Source organism: Leucoraja erinacea, chromosome 1 (genome assembly GCF_028641065.1).
Source record: "Leucoraja erinacea ecotype New England chromosome 1, Leri_hhj_1, whole genome shotgun sequence".
Lineage (NCBI taxonomy): Eukaryota > Metazoa > Chordata > Chondrichthyes > Rajiformes > Rajidae > Leucoraja > Leucoraja erinaceus.
Window position 1 is genome coordinate 68,962,445 of NC_073377.1, and position 19,590 is coordinate 68,982,034.

Here is a 19,590-nt window from a genome sequence, read left to right on the forward strand (position 1 = left end):
TGTACAGGTTCTATTCCACATACTGTATGCATTTAAACATTGCTATGTTAACATTTTATATGATTTAATGCTTGGATAAAATAAAACTACCATTCATTAACATGACTTGGAATAGACAGAGTAAATGCACAGTCTTTTACCTAGAGTAGGGGAATCTAAAAATCTAAAAAGGACATACGTTTAAGGTGGAGGGGGATAGATTTAATAGGAACCTGAAGGGAAATCTTTTCACACACAGAGTGCGGGATATTTGGAAAGAGCTGCCAGAGGAGGTAGTAGAGGTAAGTAAAGGATAGGAAAGGTTTAGAAGGATTTGGGCCAAACACAGGCAGGTGGGACTAGTGTAAATGGGGTATCTTGGACAGTATGGACAAGTTGGGCCAAATGGCCTGTTTCTGTGCCGTATGACTCTTTGACTCCAGTAATATGAGTTTTTTGATGTCTTTGCAGAAATCACCTGTTATTAATGTCCGCCCAGGATCAACATTGATTCAGGTGAACAACATCTTACACGTACAAGAACATGATGACTACGGTTATGAGTGTTTGGATGGCAAAGACTGTAGCAGCTTCTTCTGTTGCTTTGACGAATGCCATACAGGAACTTGGAGGCAGGGCCGAATACATATCCGTATCACGAAAATCGATTCTTACTCTAGAATATTCTTCCCGACAGCATTTGGTCTGTTCAATTTGGTTTATTGGATCGCATATCTTTACCTATAAAAATATCATTCAGTGGCATAAGACAAGGATGAATAAATCAGCAGTGGTAGAATTTTAGCCTATACATTGTTTGATTGTGTTGGTCATAAAAAATGAAATATTATTTAACACTTTCAGAAAAAGAAAAAAATAATGTGAAAAAATCAATTTTTATCATTGTCTGGATTAGTTAACTTGCTTCCAAGTGTACAGCTTACCTTGAATTCTTGTGCCATATACATAACTCATGCACATTTTCAAATATTGATATTTTTCAAGATGTACATTTGATAAAATACAAACATTTATATCCATTTTAAGACATGCATTTTTGTCATATGGCAGACAACAGATTGATAGGTGACACACATTGCAACTTGGGCAGTATCAAGACAAATCAGTTATCAAGGACAAATCTACATAAAATCCAATCAATCGTTCTTTAGAGAACACTGTTTCGGATACAAAATAGAACTAAATCTAATCTAAACTGGAACACCAAATGTTATCGGCTTTTAAGCCCATTTTCTGCTCATTTCATTTATTGCAGTTGATGAACAATTGTGGTGTTGACCAAAATTATAAAATCAACTATCCTCTCCTACTGATTTTTTTTTACTGTAGTGCGTGGGGAAGTGCATTGTCATTTTAGTAAACCTGCTCAATGCCTGGGAAATCGTATTCAGTCTAAATTATGTGATTTATGAAGAGGTATTCACAGATGAGATATAAAATTCAATGTAACAGCTAATTTTGATCATTGTAAAATACATTTTGATGTTATCATGATTTCCTGATCATGTTTACATTTCATAAAGATTAAGTGCACTTAACATCAATGTGATCTTGGTCAGCAAGTTGTGATATGGCATAAAGGTAGCAGCCAATCTTGGATGCTGTAATAGTGAAAGGGATGTATATCCCACAGGCACCAAATCATTTCTTATCCCAGAGAGATATTGCCAGTGATCTATTTGGTGAATTTTGCATTTCAATTAGATCACACAGTTTGCATCAATATAACGCTGCTTCAACTTAGTACAGTGCAAATTGTGTATTGTAGATCACAAATAAAGATGTTAGATTATACAACATAATTAACTTCCTCCAGTCTAACAGCATGGCCAAGTTCCATACATTCATTGCAGAAGAGGTACATGTTATTGATCAATGTTCCAACCCCATAAGTACATTCTATCATTAGTAACAAAAACGGCTGAGCTGCAGTTGAAAATAATGATTTCATTTCGAAATTAAATTAAAAAATATACATGCAGAAAAATTACGTACATTCAATTATTAACATACTCTCAAAGGAAGAACAATATTGAGGGGTATATTACAAAGTGGATACTGGCTTTTTATATCTAATAAAAATCCCAGTGTTGCTCATTTCTGATAATCATATTAAAGGAAGTGAGCAATAATAAATTAAAATATGTTTTCTTTTGGTGCACAATGCACCCACATTTGTGTGAATGCAAGTAAATAAATGAAATATCCTGATTAAATAATATTACATTTATATAGTCCCATTTAGTATTTAAACTCGGTATTAAATCTAACAAATTAAGTGACTGACCTTTCATAATAATTAATATAAGCATTTCAACCAATATGTGGTATATGCTGAGCTTTCACATGTTGACATAATACAGTGAATGTCATTAGAATTTTATACAACAAATGTTATATTTTACTATACAAATTATCACCAGCTTTTTAGTTTCTTCCAACTTTCATCATCCTTTCCTGAGCATTCAGAAGATAGTAGAAGTTATTTTAGAGAGCATTAAATGAAAATAGCATCAGATTAAATGGTGCTGCCAGTCCACTTATATTCACAGTGTTCCTGATCTATCCATTGCTAAACTTATCATAAAGCAGAATATTTATTGACTTTATGTACCATACTTCCACATCCTATCCTATGTTCTCTACTAAAAGAAGTAAAGAGAGAGGAACTGAAAACGTACCCATGGATCTAGAAAGACAGCCTTTTCTCTCCTTTTAATTTTGTTAAAGTAAACTGCTACTCACGGAAAATATCGGCAATCTATTCTACCAGCAAACTTACTGATTTAAAAGTATCCTAAACTCAAGCTGAAAGGGAACGTTTACCTAGAGAACGTTTACTTAGATAACGTTTACCTCGGCTTGTACTCGCCAGAATTTAGAAGATTGAGGGGGGATCTTATAGAAACTTACAAAATTCTTAAGGGGTTGGACAGGTTAGATGCAGGAAGAAGTCCAGAACAAGGGGTCACAGTTTAAGGATAAAGAGGAAATCTTTTAGGACCGAGATGAGAAAAACATTTTTCACACAGAGAGTGGTGAATCTCTGGAATTCTCTGCCACAGAAGGTAGTTGAGGCCAGTTCATTGGCTATATTTAAGAGGGAGTTAGATGTGGCCCTTGTGGCTAAAGGGATCAGGGGGTATGGAGAGAAGGCAGGTGCAAGATACTGAATGGATGATCAGTCATGATCATATTGAATGGTGATGCAGGTTCGAAGGGCCGAATGGCCTACTCCTGCACCTATTATCTATGTTTCTATGTTTCTAACAGAATCTTCCAGCCTTTTAGAGAAGACAAGAATAACAAATGTAAACAGCCCGAATACTAGGAATGAATTAGTCATATGGGTAATTAATTGAAAAGTACATGAATAATTTGCCTTCCCAAAGATGCAGCAAGCAAAATTAGTTAATCTTATATTAAAGAAATCACTTAAAAAGTGAAAATAATATATATATATAATTATAAATGTTTTGTAATACACAGTGCAGTGAGGTAATAAAGAGATTTGTAAAGTACTGATAATCAATATATGAAAATCAATAGACGTTGGGGAAGTAATGGCAGTGTGGAATTAAACCAGCGTGGTGCCTATAATTAGAAAAGCTGACAAAACAGAGCAAACACCCGTTGCATCAGTATTATTTTCATGCAAAGACAGTAATGGAAATGATTTCTGGGGAGTAATAATAAATTGATTGAAGGTGTTGCCATTGAGTTGGAAGGGAAAATACTATCTAATGTATGTAAGCAATCTCTTTAAGGAAATCACAGCCACTACAGACTGCAACCATTCACACATACTAACTTTCAAAAGACAATTGATAAAATTGTAATGAAATACTATCAATAAAATTCAAAAGAAGACCCTATTAAATATACAACACAGGTTGGAAAAATGTAGGAAGCATAGATGATGCGTTATAGATGACTGAGTGAGATAAAGTATTGGAGACGTTTCTCAGTGGTCCTCAGTTCTTTCTGGGTACATGAATTACAGTGAGCTGAGAAGCACTTTGTTAATACATTGTGATCATGTGGAATTATGTGAATAGAAGGTGAAAATTGTAGTACATTCTGGAATATTATCCTTTTGCTATTGTTAAATGTAAACAGCTATATTTAAGCTTTAAAGACAGTTTCCGATGAGAATAAGTCAAATAACAGCAAATTAAAGGCAAAGCTGAGTTGTTGAACTGAAGTAAAATTAGCATTGGGGGTGCTACTTTCAAATCCAATAAATGCCGCTGTTATTGTTCACTTCAGTCAGTTATTGCAATTGTTGTATTGTATTCTTGCCTATGGAAAGCCTCACTAATCAACAAACAATCCAGTGGTTGTCTTGAATGGTCACAGATTAGTCACACATTACATAAACACAAAAAGCTGGAGTAACTCAGCGGAACAGGCAACATCTCTGGAGGGAAGGAATGGGTGACATTTCGGGTTGAGGTACATAGATAAGGAAGTGGGAAGGTGTGAAAACAGGGCAAAGGGAATGGGGATCAAGGAAAATGTAGAATAGATCATTGTTAGATGGAAGAAAGTAACAACAAAGCAAACAGATAAAATGTTGTCAGAGACAGTAAGACTGGTCGGAGAACTGGAAAGGGAGAGGGATGAAGAGAGAAGGAAAGCATATGTTACTTGAAGTTAGAGAGGTCAATGTTCATACCACTGTGGTGTAAGCTGTCCAAGTGAAATATGATGTGCATATCTTGCTCACAAATGGATGAGCTCTGTTGCTTCAATAGTCAGGTTCATAACTGTATCACCCTGTTATTGGGGAATAGCATGGTGTGCAATCTTCATGGAATGAGTGCACAACATGTTGTAGGTTATTTACTCATATTTCCGATGTGCTTCCTTCTTGTTGACGGCAGGGTTTGATGCAGTGGTTTAAATATATCCAACAGAAAATGAGCGTGATCTTACTGCAGGACAAAGCGTATGGTTTTGTGAGGGTGCTCAAATGAAAATTGCTACATATTCATTACCACAATTAAAGTTGGACGATTTGAAGGTATTTCAAACATCCTGGATAAAAATATAAGAGCCAATAAATCTTGATATTTAATTCTCATCTTCATACTATTCAATAATGAAGTAAAAGTAACTCTACAATTATCGACCATTGTGTTGCCACATTTTGAAAATGCTACCTGAAGTGTTTTAATAACTGCAGAGTGAAATCGTACATATCTCCTATATCCACCCAGACAATTGAACCAGTGAAATACATTCTCATGTCGTAGAGAACACAAAATAATGGAGTACCTCAGCAGGTCAGGCAGCATCTCTGGAGGACATGGATAGGCGATGTTTTGGGTTAGGTCCCTTCTTCACACTTGCTTCCAAAATGCACTGAAGAAGGGTCCCGACCTGAAACACCACCTATCCTTGTCTTCCGGAGATGCTGCCTGACCTGATGAGTTACTCCATCATTTTGCCTTCTATGAAAGATTCAGCATCTACAGTTCCTTGTGAATCCATTCTCAAGCTTTATTATCTATGCCTTCCAATTATATCATTTTACAACCATCTAGACTATCTAGTTGTTGTTATCATTAAAATGTTCATAAGATATTCAGTAATTTTACATTGTAATTGATGTTCTGTGTTTCTTTTCGATGTATGCATTGTACTGTCTTGTTGCATGGCCTATCTGTAAAATGTAACTCCTAGTTTACTGATTCTGTCAAATGGGATCCTATTTTCAAATGGATAGGAATGTTTGAACAAGACTAATGCTGCCCAGACTTTTTTTAAAGGAAATCCTAACTTAAATATAATTAGAAAATTACCTTACTTGTGAGTGTATGTCTTTTTCTTGCCTTCAGTGAGAGTCATTTCAGAACGTGGGTCACTGACAATTGGTGGTTTGCTGAATTTCTCAGTGAACTGCATAGAACTTTGACGAGTGTATATTGTTACAAAGCAGCAATATTAATATGCTCAATATCAATATGCGTTATTTGGTAGAATTTTTTCATCTCAAGCTCTGCTTCCTAACATGAACACACATAAACATTTTCTTGGGTCTATGCATTGAATATGAGATGGTTCATGGTGGAAGATTGGATGATTCACAGTATATGCCACTGAAGGTTATTTTCAAAGAGGAAATGTTCCTGGATTTATGGTCAAAAGTTCCAGGAGAAGTTATTCTGTTGTTTGAGGTGACCATGCAGTAAAGTGCTAAAGGGACGGATGTAATTTCACTCTGTGTAGGAGAAAACTAAAGTTTGGTTCAAGAAAAAGCTAAGAATTCTATAACAATATTTGCAAAGCAGAGAGTTCTCCTTTGTGTCTTGGCCACCATCTCCCATTTCAGGAACATTAAAAACATGTTGGCTGAGTTACAAGTTACACTGAAAAACAAGTTAGACTTTACTTTAGACATACAATGTGGGAACAGGCCCTTTAACCCACCGAGTCCGCACCATCCAGTGATTAACCTGTACACTAGCACCATCTTACACACAAAAGGGACAATTATTACAGAAGCCAATTCATCTACAAACCTCCACTTCTTTGGAGTGTGGGAGGTAACCATAGCACCCGGAGAAAACCCATGTGGTCACAGGGAGAACATACAGGCAGCATCCGTAATCAGGAACGCACACCTGGGTATCTGGCGCTGTAAGGCAGCAACTCTACTGTTGCGTCACTGTCCCGTCCAAGTTATTCATCGGTTGTTGGTAAGATTTTATTTTGTATATCTCATATGCTGGCAGTGTAGCTGGAAATTTGAGTTCTGTTGTATGCAATGCAAGTGTGATATGGTGGTCTATAAACATCAAACTCTATTTCTGAAATTTGAAGTCAATACAACTGAATTTAAGAAGAATCCATGGGGTTACATATTTAGTCAGATCATGCAAGATCTAATCCTCTGTCCACAGTCACCACCTCCCCTCCACCAGTTTGCTATTCTTGCAGCCATATATCCTTGTTGCAGCACCCACAGTGTGAATCATGTTAAAGGCCCTTCTGGTTTTGCGGAGTGCGCAGCAATTTTCAGCAATGGCTCAGGTGGCCTCAGATTCCATCCATGCTGACCATAGACAAATGGACAGCTCACTACCATCAATGGCACCTTTCACTGTTTTAAATGTTTCTGATATTCAGCAAACGTGAAATAAAGTAAATATGAATTATCAAAATATATTTAATGAAATACCAATTAAAACATTTCATTAAAACTACATTAGACTTCCGTGAATTGCTTACAACATATAAATAAACTAAATACTTAAACAAAACGTACTTTCTAACTTTCCTTTTAATGAAGACCATTAACCCATTGAAATGAATAGGGTAGCATCAGCCAAGAGCCGCACAATGATGCAGCGTTATAGTTGCTGCCTTACAGCGACAGAGACCTAGGCTCAATCCTGACTATGTGTGGTGTCTGTACAGAGTTTGTACGTTCTCCCACTGACCATATGGGTTATCTTCAGGTGCTCAAGTTTCCTTCTATACTCCAAACACGTGCAGATTTGTAGGTTTCTGTAAATTGCCCCTAATGTGTAGGATAGGGTATGAGTGATCGTTGGTCGGTGTGGACTCAGTGGACCGAATGGCCTGTTTCCAAGCTGTATCTCCAAACTAAACTAAAAGTCTGGCAAGAATCTGATTGTTACCCATTGGAGAGGTGATGGATTGCCAATGGTTCATTGTATAGTGATCCACCCCAATATGTTTACTGCACACTGTAGTGGATGAATCCCTTTCTCCTGATTTTAAAACAATTTTATTATAAATGACTGGCTTTAGGTTGCTGAGACATGATTGAGTGGTAAATGCAAGTCCACTTTATTTAAATCAATATATTGCCTTGTTTCGTTATAAAAAATAATCCAACAGTGCCAACTGTCAGACTTTGGCCATATTTCACAAACACTTGATTAATATGTTTCCAAAAACTGAATTAGGTTTCTGAAAACTAAAGTGAACAATAATTTAATCATAATATTTTTCTTTCAAAATGAAAAGGAATATTACAATCCACACTTGCACTGATAACAATTTATATTCCAGAAAATATTTTCAATGATTAAATACCAACACAAGTCAAAGCTTTAAGGTAGCACTCATTCCTATTGAAGTGAATACTGTAAAGACGACAGCCTTTGTGTAGGCAGGGCATTAGAAAATTCATATACACATCATGATGTTGATAACTCAATTTTCCCAGACTTCTGCTTCACTTTGAAAACAAGTTAATAATTTGCTTCTTTTTAAATAACTGTTAAGAAGAAGTTTTCCATTTTTGTTGAAGATTTTATTTCTTTCCAGTCTGAATAGCTCCTTTCCAATTGGACCGATCTGCCACTCTTCCATGAAGCTCTCTACTTGAAGTTTCTTCCCACACAGTTACTCCATGGACCAGATCTGACAGTAAAATCTAACACAGATGGAAATGACAGTAAATCAATTGGTTCTGATGCTTTGCAAGTATTTTTATTGGAGTTTCTTTAAAAGATTATGAGTGGCACTCATATATTCATCGGTCAGCGTACCTGATGTAAAGAGTGTAGTGCGTGGGTCTCAAAAGGAAGCACAAAGTCCAGTGTTTTGAGAGGCTTTTATTGCCCGCCATACACCCAAACCCCTGAGCTGGCCTCCGGACGTCCTGTTATTTACACTATGATACGATGCATTTTTTTGCCTTCCATATAAAACTTCTATTGCCGCCTACCGCAATTTGCATTGTATGCAGTAAAATTACCAGAGACAGACTCATTGCTTTGCTTTTTTGGTTCAGAACATGAAATTAGTTTCTGAAAGAAGATATATTTTTACCCGTGACTGATGTAAGTAAATTTGAGGAAAGGCTTACATTTTGGCCCTCTTGGGTGAAAGGTGTATCTGTTAAAGAAAGACAAAACTGAGAATGTAAACATTCCCAAAAATAAACATGGAATTAAGATTAATATGATTCTAAATTAACTTTATTTCATTGTATGATGGTTTAAGAAAATAAAGCGTTGTTTTACACCAATTTATAGTGAATATCATAATGTCAGTCAAAATATCAAAGCTATAGTGTTGAACTTTGATAAGGCAGTGATATCTGATCTTACACCAATCAGAGATACAGAGAAACTTTATGACAATGTGACTACAAAGAACAGATATCTAGTCTCATTACAGCTACAAAATAGTAAGATTAAACGAGAACTTACCAGTTTGAAGTTTGATCTTTATTTTATGAGGAGTAACGCTGAGGGATTACGTGAAGAACCCGCCAGGACGCATGGGTGTCAATCTTCAAAGCAGCGGTGTGAAATCACATATAACAGTAAATGAACTGATCATAGTAAGATTAGAGAAATAGGATACCAGTTTATGATCGAGGGTGGGAGCGGAGGGCATGTAATCCCTCAACGTTACTCATAAAATTAAGATCAAACTTCATACTGGTAAATTCTCGTTTAATCTTACTATTTTACTTCGGACTCACGTGAGTGACTACGTGAAGATTTTAAAGCTCTGTGATTTCATGCAGTGGAACGAGTCCATGCCGCATGTCTGCCTTAATTGACTAAGGGAGGAATTGTGTTAACGTATTCAAACATGAATCAGACATTGAAAAAACCATGATGAATTTATTAACAAACAAAATTATAGCCCCTATCTTATGGGGTAAATCATGATACAGAACTTAAAATGGATTCTGCAAATGTCACAGGTTTGACCACTGGTTTATTGTAATATAGTTGAAAAGTTTTCTCTTTTGACCATCCTGCTGTCCCCAGGATTTGGTCCATAGGTACCTCCAATTCCATAGCTGCCGATATAGCTGCAGCCCTGGTGGAATAGTATTTGAATATGTTAGTATCCACCCCAGCAGCCGTCAAAACCTGTTTCAGCCATCTGGAAATTGTTTGTACAGATACCCTGTTATGGGGCTCTTTGTGGCTGATCAGTAATGCCATCTCATTGCCTCTGAGCTGTTTAGTGGTCTCTATGTATAGTAATAAATGCGTCATAATGCATAGACGATCATCTATTGGGTAAGCTCTGCATTCTATTTTGAGGCCTGACGATCCCGGTCTGTTCTGTTTAACTAATTTGTGGATGTAAAAGGTTATTTTACTCGTTGAAGTGGTCATACTATCCAGCCTTAATTTATGTAATGACTGAACTCTTTGTGCTGAGACCAATGCCATCAGCATGACTATTTTATGAGTTAGTCTCTGCAGGGACAGAGCTGTTGCTGGTGACCAATGCCTCAGTAGCGTAAGGACTACACTCACATCCCATATTTGGGAATACCTTGTCCTAGGGGGATTAATATTAAGAATTCCCCTCATAAATTTAGTTACCAGGTGGTGAGTCCCGACAGAATGACACTCTGATCCTTGCCACAGATCCTAGAACAATATATCTCCCACTTCCTGATGTAGACCAGATATTGTTTTTTGGTGGACTGCCTGTGAGCCGCTGTGATTATATTCATTGTTTGGTCCGTCAGCCCCAGGTCCAGAAGTGGTTTCTTTAGATTCTACAAATCAACAAATTTGTCCTGTCATGGCATGGATGGCTTTCCCCCGTTACGGGATGAACCAACAAATCTGGTCATTTCAGAACGGAGATGCATATCGAGAATCACAGGGAACCATGGTTGAGTAGGCCAATCGGGCACTACCAAAATACCAGACGCCGAGTCTTGTTGTATTTTGCATAATACCTGACTGATGAGGCAGAAAGGAGGGAATGCATAGAAAAACAATTTCCCCCAATGCAGCGAGAAAGCACCCATTGCTGCTGCCCCAGGGTCTGGTTCCCAAGAAACATAGTTTGGCAACTGGTGATTAAGCCGAGATGCAAATAGATCGATATCTGGTGTTCCATATCGTGCTACAATATCAGCAAACACTTTCGATGTTGTCATTGAATTTTCGTGACCTGATGTCTGCCACTGTATTGAGGCTACCTGGTAGGTAACTAGCTGATATCCAAATATTTTTCTGAATACACCATTGCCAAATTGGGTTAACAAGATTATCACATGATATCGATTTGATTCCACCCGTGTAGTTAATATATGCCACCACGGCGGTGTTATTAATCTGTAGTCTAACATGCAGGTGATGCATTTCTGAACTATGATTTTAGACCATAGAATGCACCTAACATTTCCAAGTAGTTTATGCCATTGTCTGAAGTAATGATGCCTCTTGTGCATCCCATCTACCTCCACAACTAGAGATGGAATTAGTAGCACCCCAACCAAGAGTACTGGCATCAGTTTGCAGCACCACTGAAGGGTTGCTGACAATGATAGGGCTGGAACAATGCCGAATGTTTTCCCTCCACCATTGTAATTCCGTAATTGCTTTGATTGGTAGCTTCATTGGCCTATCAAAATGACCAGTATTGATTTTGAGTGCTTGTACCTTTGCCCTTTGTAAATGTTGGTAATGGAAAGGTCCAAACTGCGTGGCTGGCGAAGCAGTCACAATTTTGCCAATTGCCCTTGCTACCAGTCGAATAGATGGTTCACTGATGTCAATGAGGTTGTTGCAGGCCTCAGTTAAGTCTGTTGCCTTGTCCTTAGGTAAATTCACCGACATGTGAACTGTGTCAATGGTGAACCCTAAGTAATCCATAGTGGTGGAATGCGTCAGCTTAGATTTAACTGGATGGATGATAAACCCCAGTTTCTCAAACAATTGTTTGGTGGCTGATACAGCTATTTTGGCTAATTCCAAAGTTTTCCCCACAATTAACATGTCATCTAGGTAAGCCACGACCATATGTTTTTGTTTTCGAAGAAACGCTAGGGTTGGTTTCAAAATGTTAGTAAATAGTCTGGGGGCGGATGTTATTCATTAGGTAGTGCTCTATACTGCCAGTGCTGCCCCATCCAGTTAAACTTTAAATAACGACTGTGATCCTTCAGTATAGGCACCGAATAGTAAGCATCTTTTAAATCGATGCAAGCCATGAAGTAGCCTTTGGAAATCAATTGTTTGGCAGTAACAATGGTTTCTATTTTGAAATGAATATACTGCACAAATGTATTCAGTTTGGTCAAATCTATAATGATGCGGCAACCACCATCGTTTTTGTTTTTTGTAAAGATATTTGACACGGATTCCAGAGAATCATGTTGGGTTTTCCCAATGACTCCCTTAGCATAGAGCCTCTCCAGTTCAGCATGCGCTTCTAGTTTTTCTTGTCGTGAAAGCACGGACGTTCGGTTCGGTACATGCTGAACTGGAGGATGGTTTTTGTGCACAAATTCGATTGTATATCCCTGAATACTATGCAGGATATAAGTGTCAGCAGTTATTGCACTCCATGCCTCCCAAAAAAAGTGTAACCTACCACCAATTTATGTATTATTTACACTTCCTGTTTTTTGGAAGGAACCAGACCCACCTACCTCCATGGTTACCAGTGGAAAGTTTATTTCTTCCTGTTCTGTAGCCGTAGAGGTTGAGGCGCCGGAGTGTGGGGTTTGCGCATCTTCGACGAAGGCCGGTCTGGGCCATGGCCTAAAAAAGACCTCTGTCCTGTTTGCCCGGCCATTGAGCTTTCACCAGCTTCTGTGTGTCTTGCTCTGCTGGTGGGTGTGTAGGGGTGCTGTCGCCATGTGAGGGAGGCCCTACCCGTTGTCGCATTTATGAGCCCGAAGGTTTTAGCCTCCTCGTCGAGCTCTTTTACCTGTTTTGACAGGTTGCCCCCAAATAGTAATATTGGTGGTTTAGTACCTCCAGGTTTGCACAGCCCTGCAAACTTGGGGTTTAAGGCTGGGCGGGTGGCGTTCTTCCTGAGACTATTAATCTCGTACTGTGTATTGCAGAATAATGCCAGAGCATCTTGCTGTGGTTCCGACATCTCCTTTCCATCCACTGACCGGGCAAATGCTGTGATCCCTGCAGTCAATAGTTTTAGGATTTTTTGAAGCTTGACCTCCTGGCTTCTGACTCCCGCTCCAATGTATCTCCAGATGCAACTGTTCACCACGGGGTTGTTGAGAGATACACAATTTACCGGTGCTAAAGATTTGGCAGTAGTGTCCATTACAGCCTGTTCTTGTAGTGGTTTAAATGAGAGATAGTCGATACTGGATGCTAATTTTAGTTCTAATGGCCATCCAGTCTGCTCTGGTTGTACAAATCTGGACACAAATCTACAAATTTCCAGCAGATTTTCTTGTTCTTGCACCCCCTGCACACTAGTTGTTTCTTCAGCAAACCCCTCTTCAGAGCCAGCCCAGAATTGGCTCCTAGTGCTCCCCTCTGTCGAGGGAGATGCACTATGCAGCCCTGGATAAGGTGCTGCCATGGGTATATTATATGACCCATGGTGACTAGACTCCGTATCCCAGAGCCTGTCACGGTGGAGCATCTGCTCCATAAGCCGTTCCATGCGGCCCAAGCAATCAAGGTCACTAGCCGCCCACGGCATTCCCTTGCAGTCCGACTCGTCTAAGTCAACGGCCCTGTCGTTCTTCCGTTTGGCCTTCCCGCCCGGCCGTGGTGTTGATCTGGCCGGCGCAGGTGCCAAGTCGGGCACAGCTGATCGCACTATAGGTGATTCTGGTGCAGTCGGCCGCTGCTGGCTGCCCGCAACTACGCGGTCCTCCCCAGCCAGCTTTATCACAGCCCTTGTGGACTTCTTCGATTTGTCCATAGTTTCCCCCTTTAATACAGCACGGAAAACAAAACGACCTGTCGGTCTCTGTTTTAAACTTACCGCTGTGGGGGAACGCTCCACCCCGCCTGTCGTTTCGCAATGCGTGAAGCGATATGACACGCATGCGTCCTGGCGGGTTCTTCACGTAGTCACTCACGTGACTCCGAAGTAAAATGATAGTCACTAAGGTGACACAATAATTGTGAAGCCCTTAGTGAAATAGTTCAGTTCTATTCTTGTTTAAATGTTAATTTTAATGAATACCTTTGACTATACAAAATCCCCCATAGAGGCTACAAATGTAATACCCCAGAAAATTGTTATGTCTTTAACTCCTTCTCCCTAATATCGACATTTCGGTTGGCATTTACCAGGTGATCTTTTCAGAAACTGAAACTGTTAACAAAGTAAAGTGGTTTTACCTCAGAGCTTTTATCTTTGTGATCACCCTTTCCAGACATTCCTTTGCCCACAAACAAACTACTCCAATCAAGTTCAACTATTTCCATTATAATACCATTAAAGTTGGGTTTGCCCCAATTCAGAGTCTTACCTTGTGGTCCTGCTGTGATCAGGATTGGGTGTGCACCTGGGGTCAGAATTGGAGACAGGGAGAGAGCTCAGAGACTGTAGTTACACCAGCTTTAAAAAAAGTAGGGAAGATTAAGGTCATGGATGGAATGAACAGTTGTGAGAGAAATTACCAGATCAGAAATCAATGTAGATTTAGAACATTGATTTTGAACACATGGTTATTCTACGACATAATGAAACTGCATCATTTCATTAACCACCGATGCCAATTGAAATAGACTATCTGGTGAGTGTCAGGCATTATCCTCTTTCCAACACTAATTCCTCCAACCACTAACCACAAAATGAGCCAAATTCTACCGGCTGACCAGTAGATTTCCATACTCATAGGTTAATAGGACAATTTCTCCCAAAGAGCCTCCAGAAAAACAACTATTTATTTTATATGTTAGTAAGAACACTTTTATGAATATTTTACATTTGTGGCATTGATTTTGGTTCAGCAATGTAGAATGTGTGTCAGACTGGAGAATCATTAATAAGTTAAAATAATGGCAAATCAAAATAGAAAATTGGAAAGAGAAGGAAATATGATTGTTTTAAGGAGAAGTGGATAAGTCAAAGAGACTGAAAATAATGATTTTTGTTTGAAAAAGTTTTATTTACCAATAATAATTAAAAGTGAAAAAAAGAAACTTAATATTTGTCAATGTTTACTTTTGGCATTGTGCTGATTGCTCAACAGTAGCTAGGGCAAGAATGCAATTAACAAAGCCTAACATTTTGTGGCAGGATTGGTCTGGATTTATAATGTGATTTGGAGAATACTGCCACATGTAATACATTTGAAACTTGAGTCTGTCACAAGGCATCACTTTTGGCAAACTTATGGAGGATGGTAGATCTCACAGATCTTCAGGATGTTCAAGATTAAGTGAACATCGGCACTCATGAACATTACAACATGGTTATTTCTTAAAAAGCAGTGAGCATTGTAGGCCTCACAATAAAACTAGTGTCTTGTCTCTTTTAAGGTAATTGCGACTTTCTCTGTAACACAATTTTCTATTTTACATTCACGGCTATGTGGCACAATGTGTTCTACGCTGTAATACTTGCATAAACCCAATAATTTTCTTCATAGAATAATTTGAATCTGAAAGTTACTACCACATTGAGTAACTGGGGCAAATAACATTCAGGATAGGTAGTTAAGTAATGAGGAAGAGAGGAGAGAAAGCATTAGGAAGTTATGCTAATAGTCTGAGTTAAAAAATGATCACGGATGAGATTCATGTGAAATAAAAATACTAGCAGAAACTTAATGGCTAAAATGTTTGCTGCAACAGCATAATTTTATTTAATTCAGAAAATCCTGATAAATCAATTTCAATACATTATTGCTGTATGCTGGGTTTAAATTAGGGGTTAAAGTGTGTTTAAAGCACTATCTGAAATAAGAGGACCTTTTAAGTATAAATTTGATAAAGCAGCAAAAGATGGATATAATTTGCAGTGGTTAAACCAGCAGCAATCCTTGTCTTTATTTGTGATGTAGTTATCTCTGTCTGCTTTTAGCTGTGGTATTACATCATGACAATATCCAGCCTGACACTATGGATCTCAGTCATATCTTTGAATGTTTTTTTCCGTAACTGTGTCTGTAGAAAACATTGATCACCATCCCAAAAGTAAATGTAGCATTTCCAGAAAATCTGAATTGAAACATAGTGTAAAAGGAAATGTAGTCACTTCACTTTTGTGACAATTGCATGTGAAATGTAGTGTTCTGTGTTGTCGTCTTTAGCGTGCCTATGTATTCTAACCTGCTGAAATCTAACTGGTAACACTGTGAATATTAACAAACTGGTGCCTGCAAACCTTGCTTCTATGTATAATAACAGCTACGGAATCCAATATTGTTTAGATAAGTATTTTTCAGGTAAACAGTTTCAGCTGGAGTCAACATCAGGTAGGAATGATGATGACTCCAGCTGAAGTTATGTTTGATTAGGGCTGAACAGTACAATAAGAGAACTTGTAATCGTAATGAGATCCATGCACAAAGTGCTGGAAGACGTTGGTTGCATGTACAATTTAGTTAAAACCTTGGTATTAAAACAAGCCGACTTACTATTTGCAATTGTTTCTTGATTTATTGACTCAACAGTTGTTTACTTTAATCTGAGAAAGTGAATGAAAAAAAATTAAATAATAATTTTGTAGTGGATGGGCATTTTTTGAATGGAAAACAATTATTTTCAGTTGAAATTTAAATTAGTGATGCATTTTTCAGCGTTAATGGTCACAGAGGAACATTGTGTAACATTCAATCTGTTGTGGGTTTAGGAACCCATTATCAAGTATCAGTGATTTTACTGTTGATCTGCAGCCAATTCCAAGTTCAAGTTCGCGTTTATTGTCACTTAAGGAAAATTGACAGTGATATTTGTGTTACCATATAGCCATTCGAAGTTAAAAGAACACAATACACACATAAAATACATTTAACATAAACATCCACCACAATGGAATCAACATTGTGGAAGGCAATAATGTTCAGTCAGCTTCTTCTTTGTTCACCTATGGTCGGGGCATTGAACCCTCCGCACTTGCCATTGTCAATGGTCCGATGTACAAGCCCTCTTGTTAGGATGGCTGAAACTCCAGCATCGGGATGGATTGGAACAATTGTATCTCCATCGAGGTACGTGACTGAAAAAAAGTTTTCCCCTATTACCGCCCCCACCACCCCACATAAATTAACCAAGAAACATTGAAACAAACTTTTAGAACATACCCCAAACAATAATAACAGTAGAAAGGACACACAGAGTGTTGGCGAGGCTGCCATAATGGTGGCGCCACCCGGTATATTATTTGAGAAATAAATTAATTCTACTAATATTTGATTTGTTAGTTAAACATTTAAAATTAATTTCTATGTTTCTATACCAATTGTAATCATATATTGGTTGTCAGCCAGAAGAATCCTGTCACTTAGTGGAATGGTTGGTTGGGAGAAAATGGCAAAGTTCAATTCCAATCTTCTGTAATAATCCTGTTGTTTCAATTGCATTTACAAATTTATTTTAGAGAAAGTGTCTGATGACAAAAGCAAGTAGCAATGGAAAATGAAAATTATTTGAATCAATTCTTATATCACTGGCAGGCTAAATCTTAGATGGGAAATCACCAGTGCCTGCACAGGCTGACCCATGATCTCTTACTCTGAGTTAGGTCATGCCAAGCAGGAAAACAGTAGCATTATTCACATTGGCCAAGCCATTGGGTTGATATTCATACTTGATATTCAATGCATTCACCATGGTTTGGACACTGTGAATAACTATATTGCTTCTCCAAAGATTAATGCCACATGGAAAGTGTATCAGCTTTCAAGAACTGGCAGGACCTTGGTAGAATATTATTTTGAAAGAACGATGCCTCGTGCTGTATGGTATTCCTTCAGAGCTCACCTGCAGGTTGGCTCGGGATTTACACCAAAACTGCAGGATTGAGACTTGAGGGTTGAATTTTCTAATTTAGAAGGGGCCACCGGATCAACAACAATGATGAGACAAAGCTCACGAAAGGTTAGAATCTTGCCCTTACACCAATCTAGCCCCTAATGACAGCAAGTTGGAAGTAGTGTTGATTGTTGACCTAAAGAAGGTGGGAGTAGTGGTTGTGGGCACCTAACTGTCCTTATCAACAGAACTAGAGACGGATGACAGCTTAAAATTCAAGATCCATACCACCAGCAACCTAACCTTCACACTGATATAGTGATCAAGAAAGCGCATCAGCGCATTTACATTCTCAGATTTGCCTTGCCCATGAAGATTCTCATGAACTTGTACCAATGTGCTATAGAAAATATTCTGACTGGAAGCATCTTAGTCTGTTATGGCAACTGGTCCGCTCTTGACCATCTGAACCTGCAGAGACTGGTGAACACAAACCAGTCCATCACAAGCATATCATTTCCTTCAGGAAGGCTGGAAGTATCATTAGGAATGCCTGATGTCCACCCAGGCTATTGTTTTTTGTCTATTCTACCTCTGGCATGAGACGCAAGAGCTTGAAATACCACGTATCCAAACTCAAAATGTCCTGGCGATGGTCATGCTTGGTGCTGCGCTACCTGATGAACTTAATGCATTCCGTGCTCGCTTTGAACCAAAGGCCAACGGGGCAATTATATCTGTTTTGTCAGACTTGAGTGTGCCCTTTCCCAGGGTCAATGGTACAGAATGTAGAGGAAGGAACTGCAGATGCTGGTTTAATTCGAAGATAGACACAAATTGCTGGAGTAACTCGGCATCTCTGGAGAGAAGGAATGGTTGACGTTCCGGGTCAAGACCCTTCTTTCATCAGTCTGAAGAAGGGTCTCAACCCGAAACTTCATCCATCGAGTGAGACTGCCTGTCCCGCACAGTTACTCCAGCATTTTGTGTCTATCTTCAATGTTACAGAAGTTAGATCAACTTTCCTGAGGGTGAACTCGTGGAAAGCAACTGGTCAGAACGGAATTTCTGGCTGTGTCCGTAGGAACAGCGCAGACCAGCTGTTAGGAATGTTCACAAACATCTTTAATCTCTCCCTACTCTAACCGCTTCAAGAAGACCACTAGCATTCCGGTGCCAGAGAAAAGCAGGATGTTATGCCTAATTTCACACAGAGAGTGGTGAATCTCTGGAACTCTCTGCCACAGAAGGTAGTTGAGGCCATTTCATTGGCTATATTTAAGAGGGAGTTAGATGTGGCCCTTGTGGCTAAAGGGATCAGGGGGTATGGAGAGAAGGCAGGCACAAGATACTGAGTTGGATGATCAGCCATGATCATATTGAATGGTGGTGCAGGCTCGAAGGGCCGAATGGCCTACTCCTGCACCTATTGTCTATGTTTCTATGACTACCGTACAGTGGCATTGACACCCACCATCACAAAGTGCTTTGAGAGTCTAGTTATGCAACACATTAAATCCAATCTACAAGTAAACTTGACCTATTGCAGTTTGCCTACCTCCACAACTGGTCCACAGCTGATGCCATCTCGCTGGACCTACACTCATCCTTGGAACACCTGGGCAAGTAAGACATCTACGTCCGACTTCTATTCATAGACAATAGTTCTGCTTTCAATGCTATCAACCCATCCAAGCTCATCTCCAAACTAGTAGAACTTGGAGTTAATACTCACCTCTGCAACTGGATCCTTGGCTCCCTGACCAACAGACCCCAATCAGTGAATAGAGGTGACAAATCGTCCTCTACGATAATCCTCAAGGCTGATGCGCTGCAAGGATGTGTTCTCTGCCCCTTCTTTAATCCTTATACACCCACGACTGCAGCTAAATACAAATGCAACTCAATTTACAAACTCGTAGACAAC

The 19,590-nt window shown here is 38.9% G+C and overlaps 1 protein-coding gene across 2 annotated transcripts in view; it reads left to right on the forward strand.

The window, feature by feature from the left end:
* gabrg1 (gamma-aminobutyric acid type A receptor subunit gamma1) overlaps positions 1–5,811 on the forward strand; it is a 153,174-nt gene extending 147,363 nt beyond the window's left edge. For both annotated transcript variants that reach the window (XM_055636784.1, XM_055636792.1), the window contains one exon: positions 451–5,811. In XM_055636784.1, coding sequence (XP_055492759.1) covers positions 451–726 — 276 coding nt within the window. In that variant the 3' untranslated portion in view covers positions 727–5,811. The remainder of the gene's footprint in view (positions 1–450) is intronic.
* Positions 5,812–19,590: the final 13,779 nt, after the last annotated feature.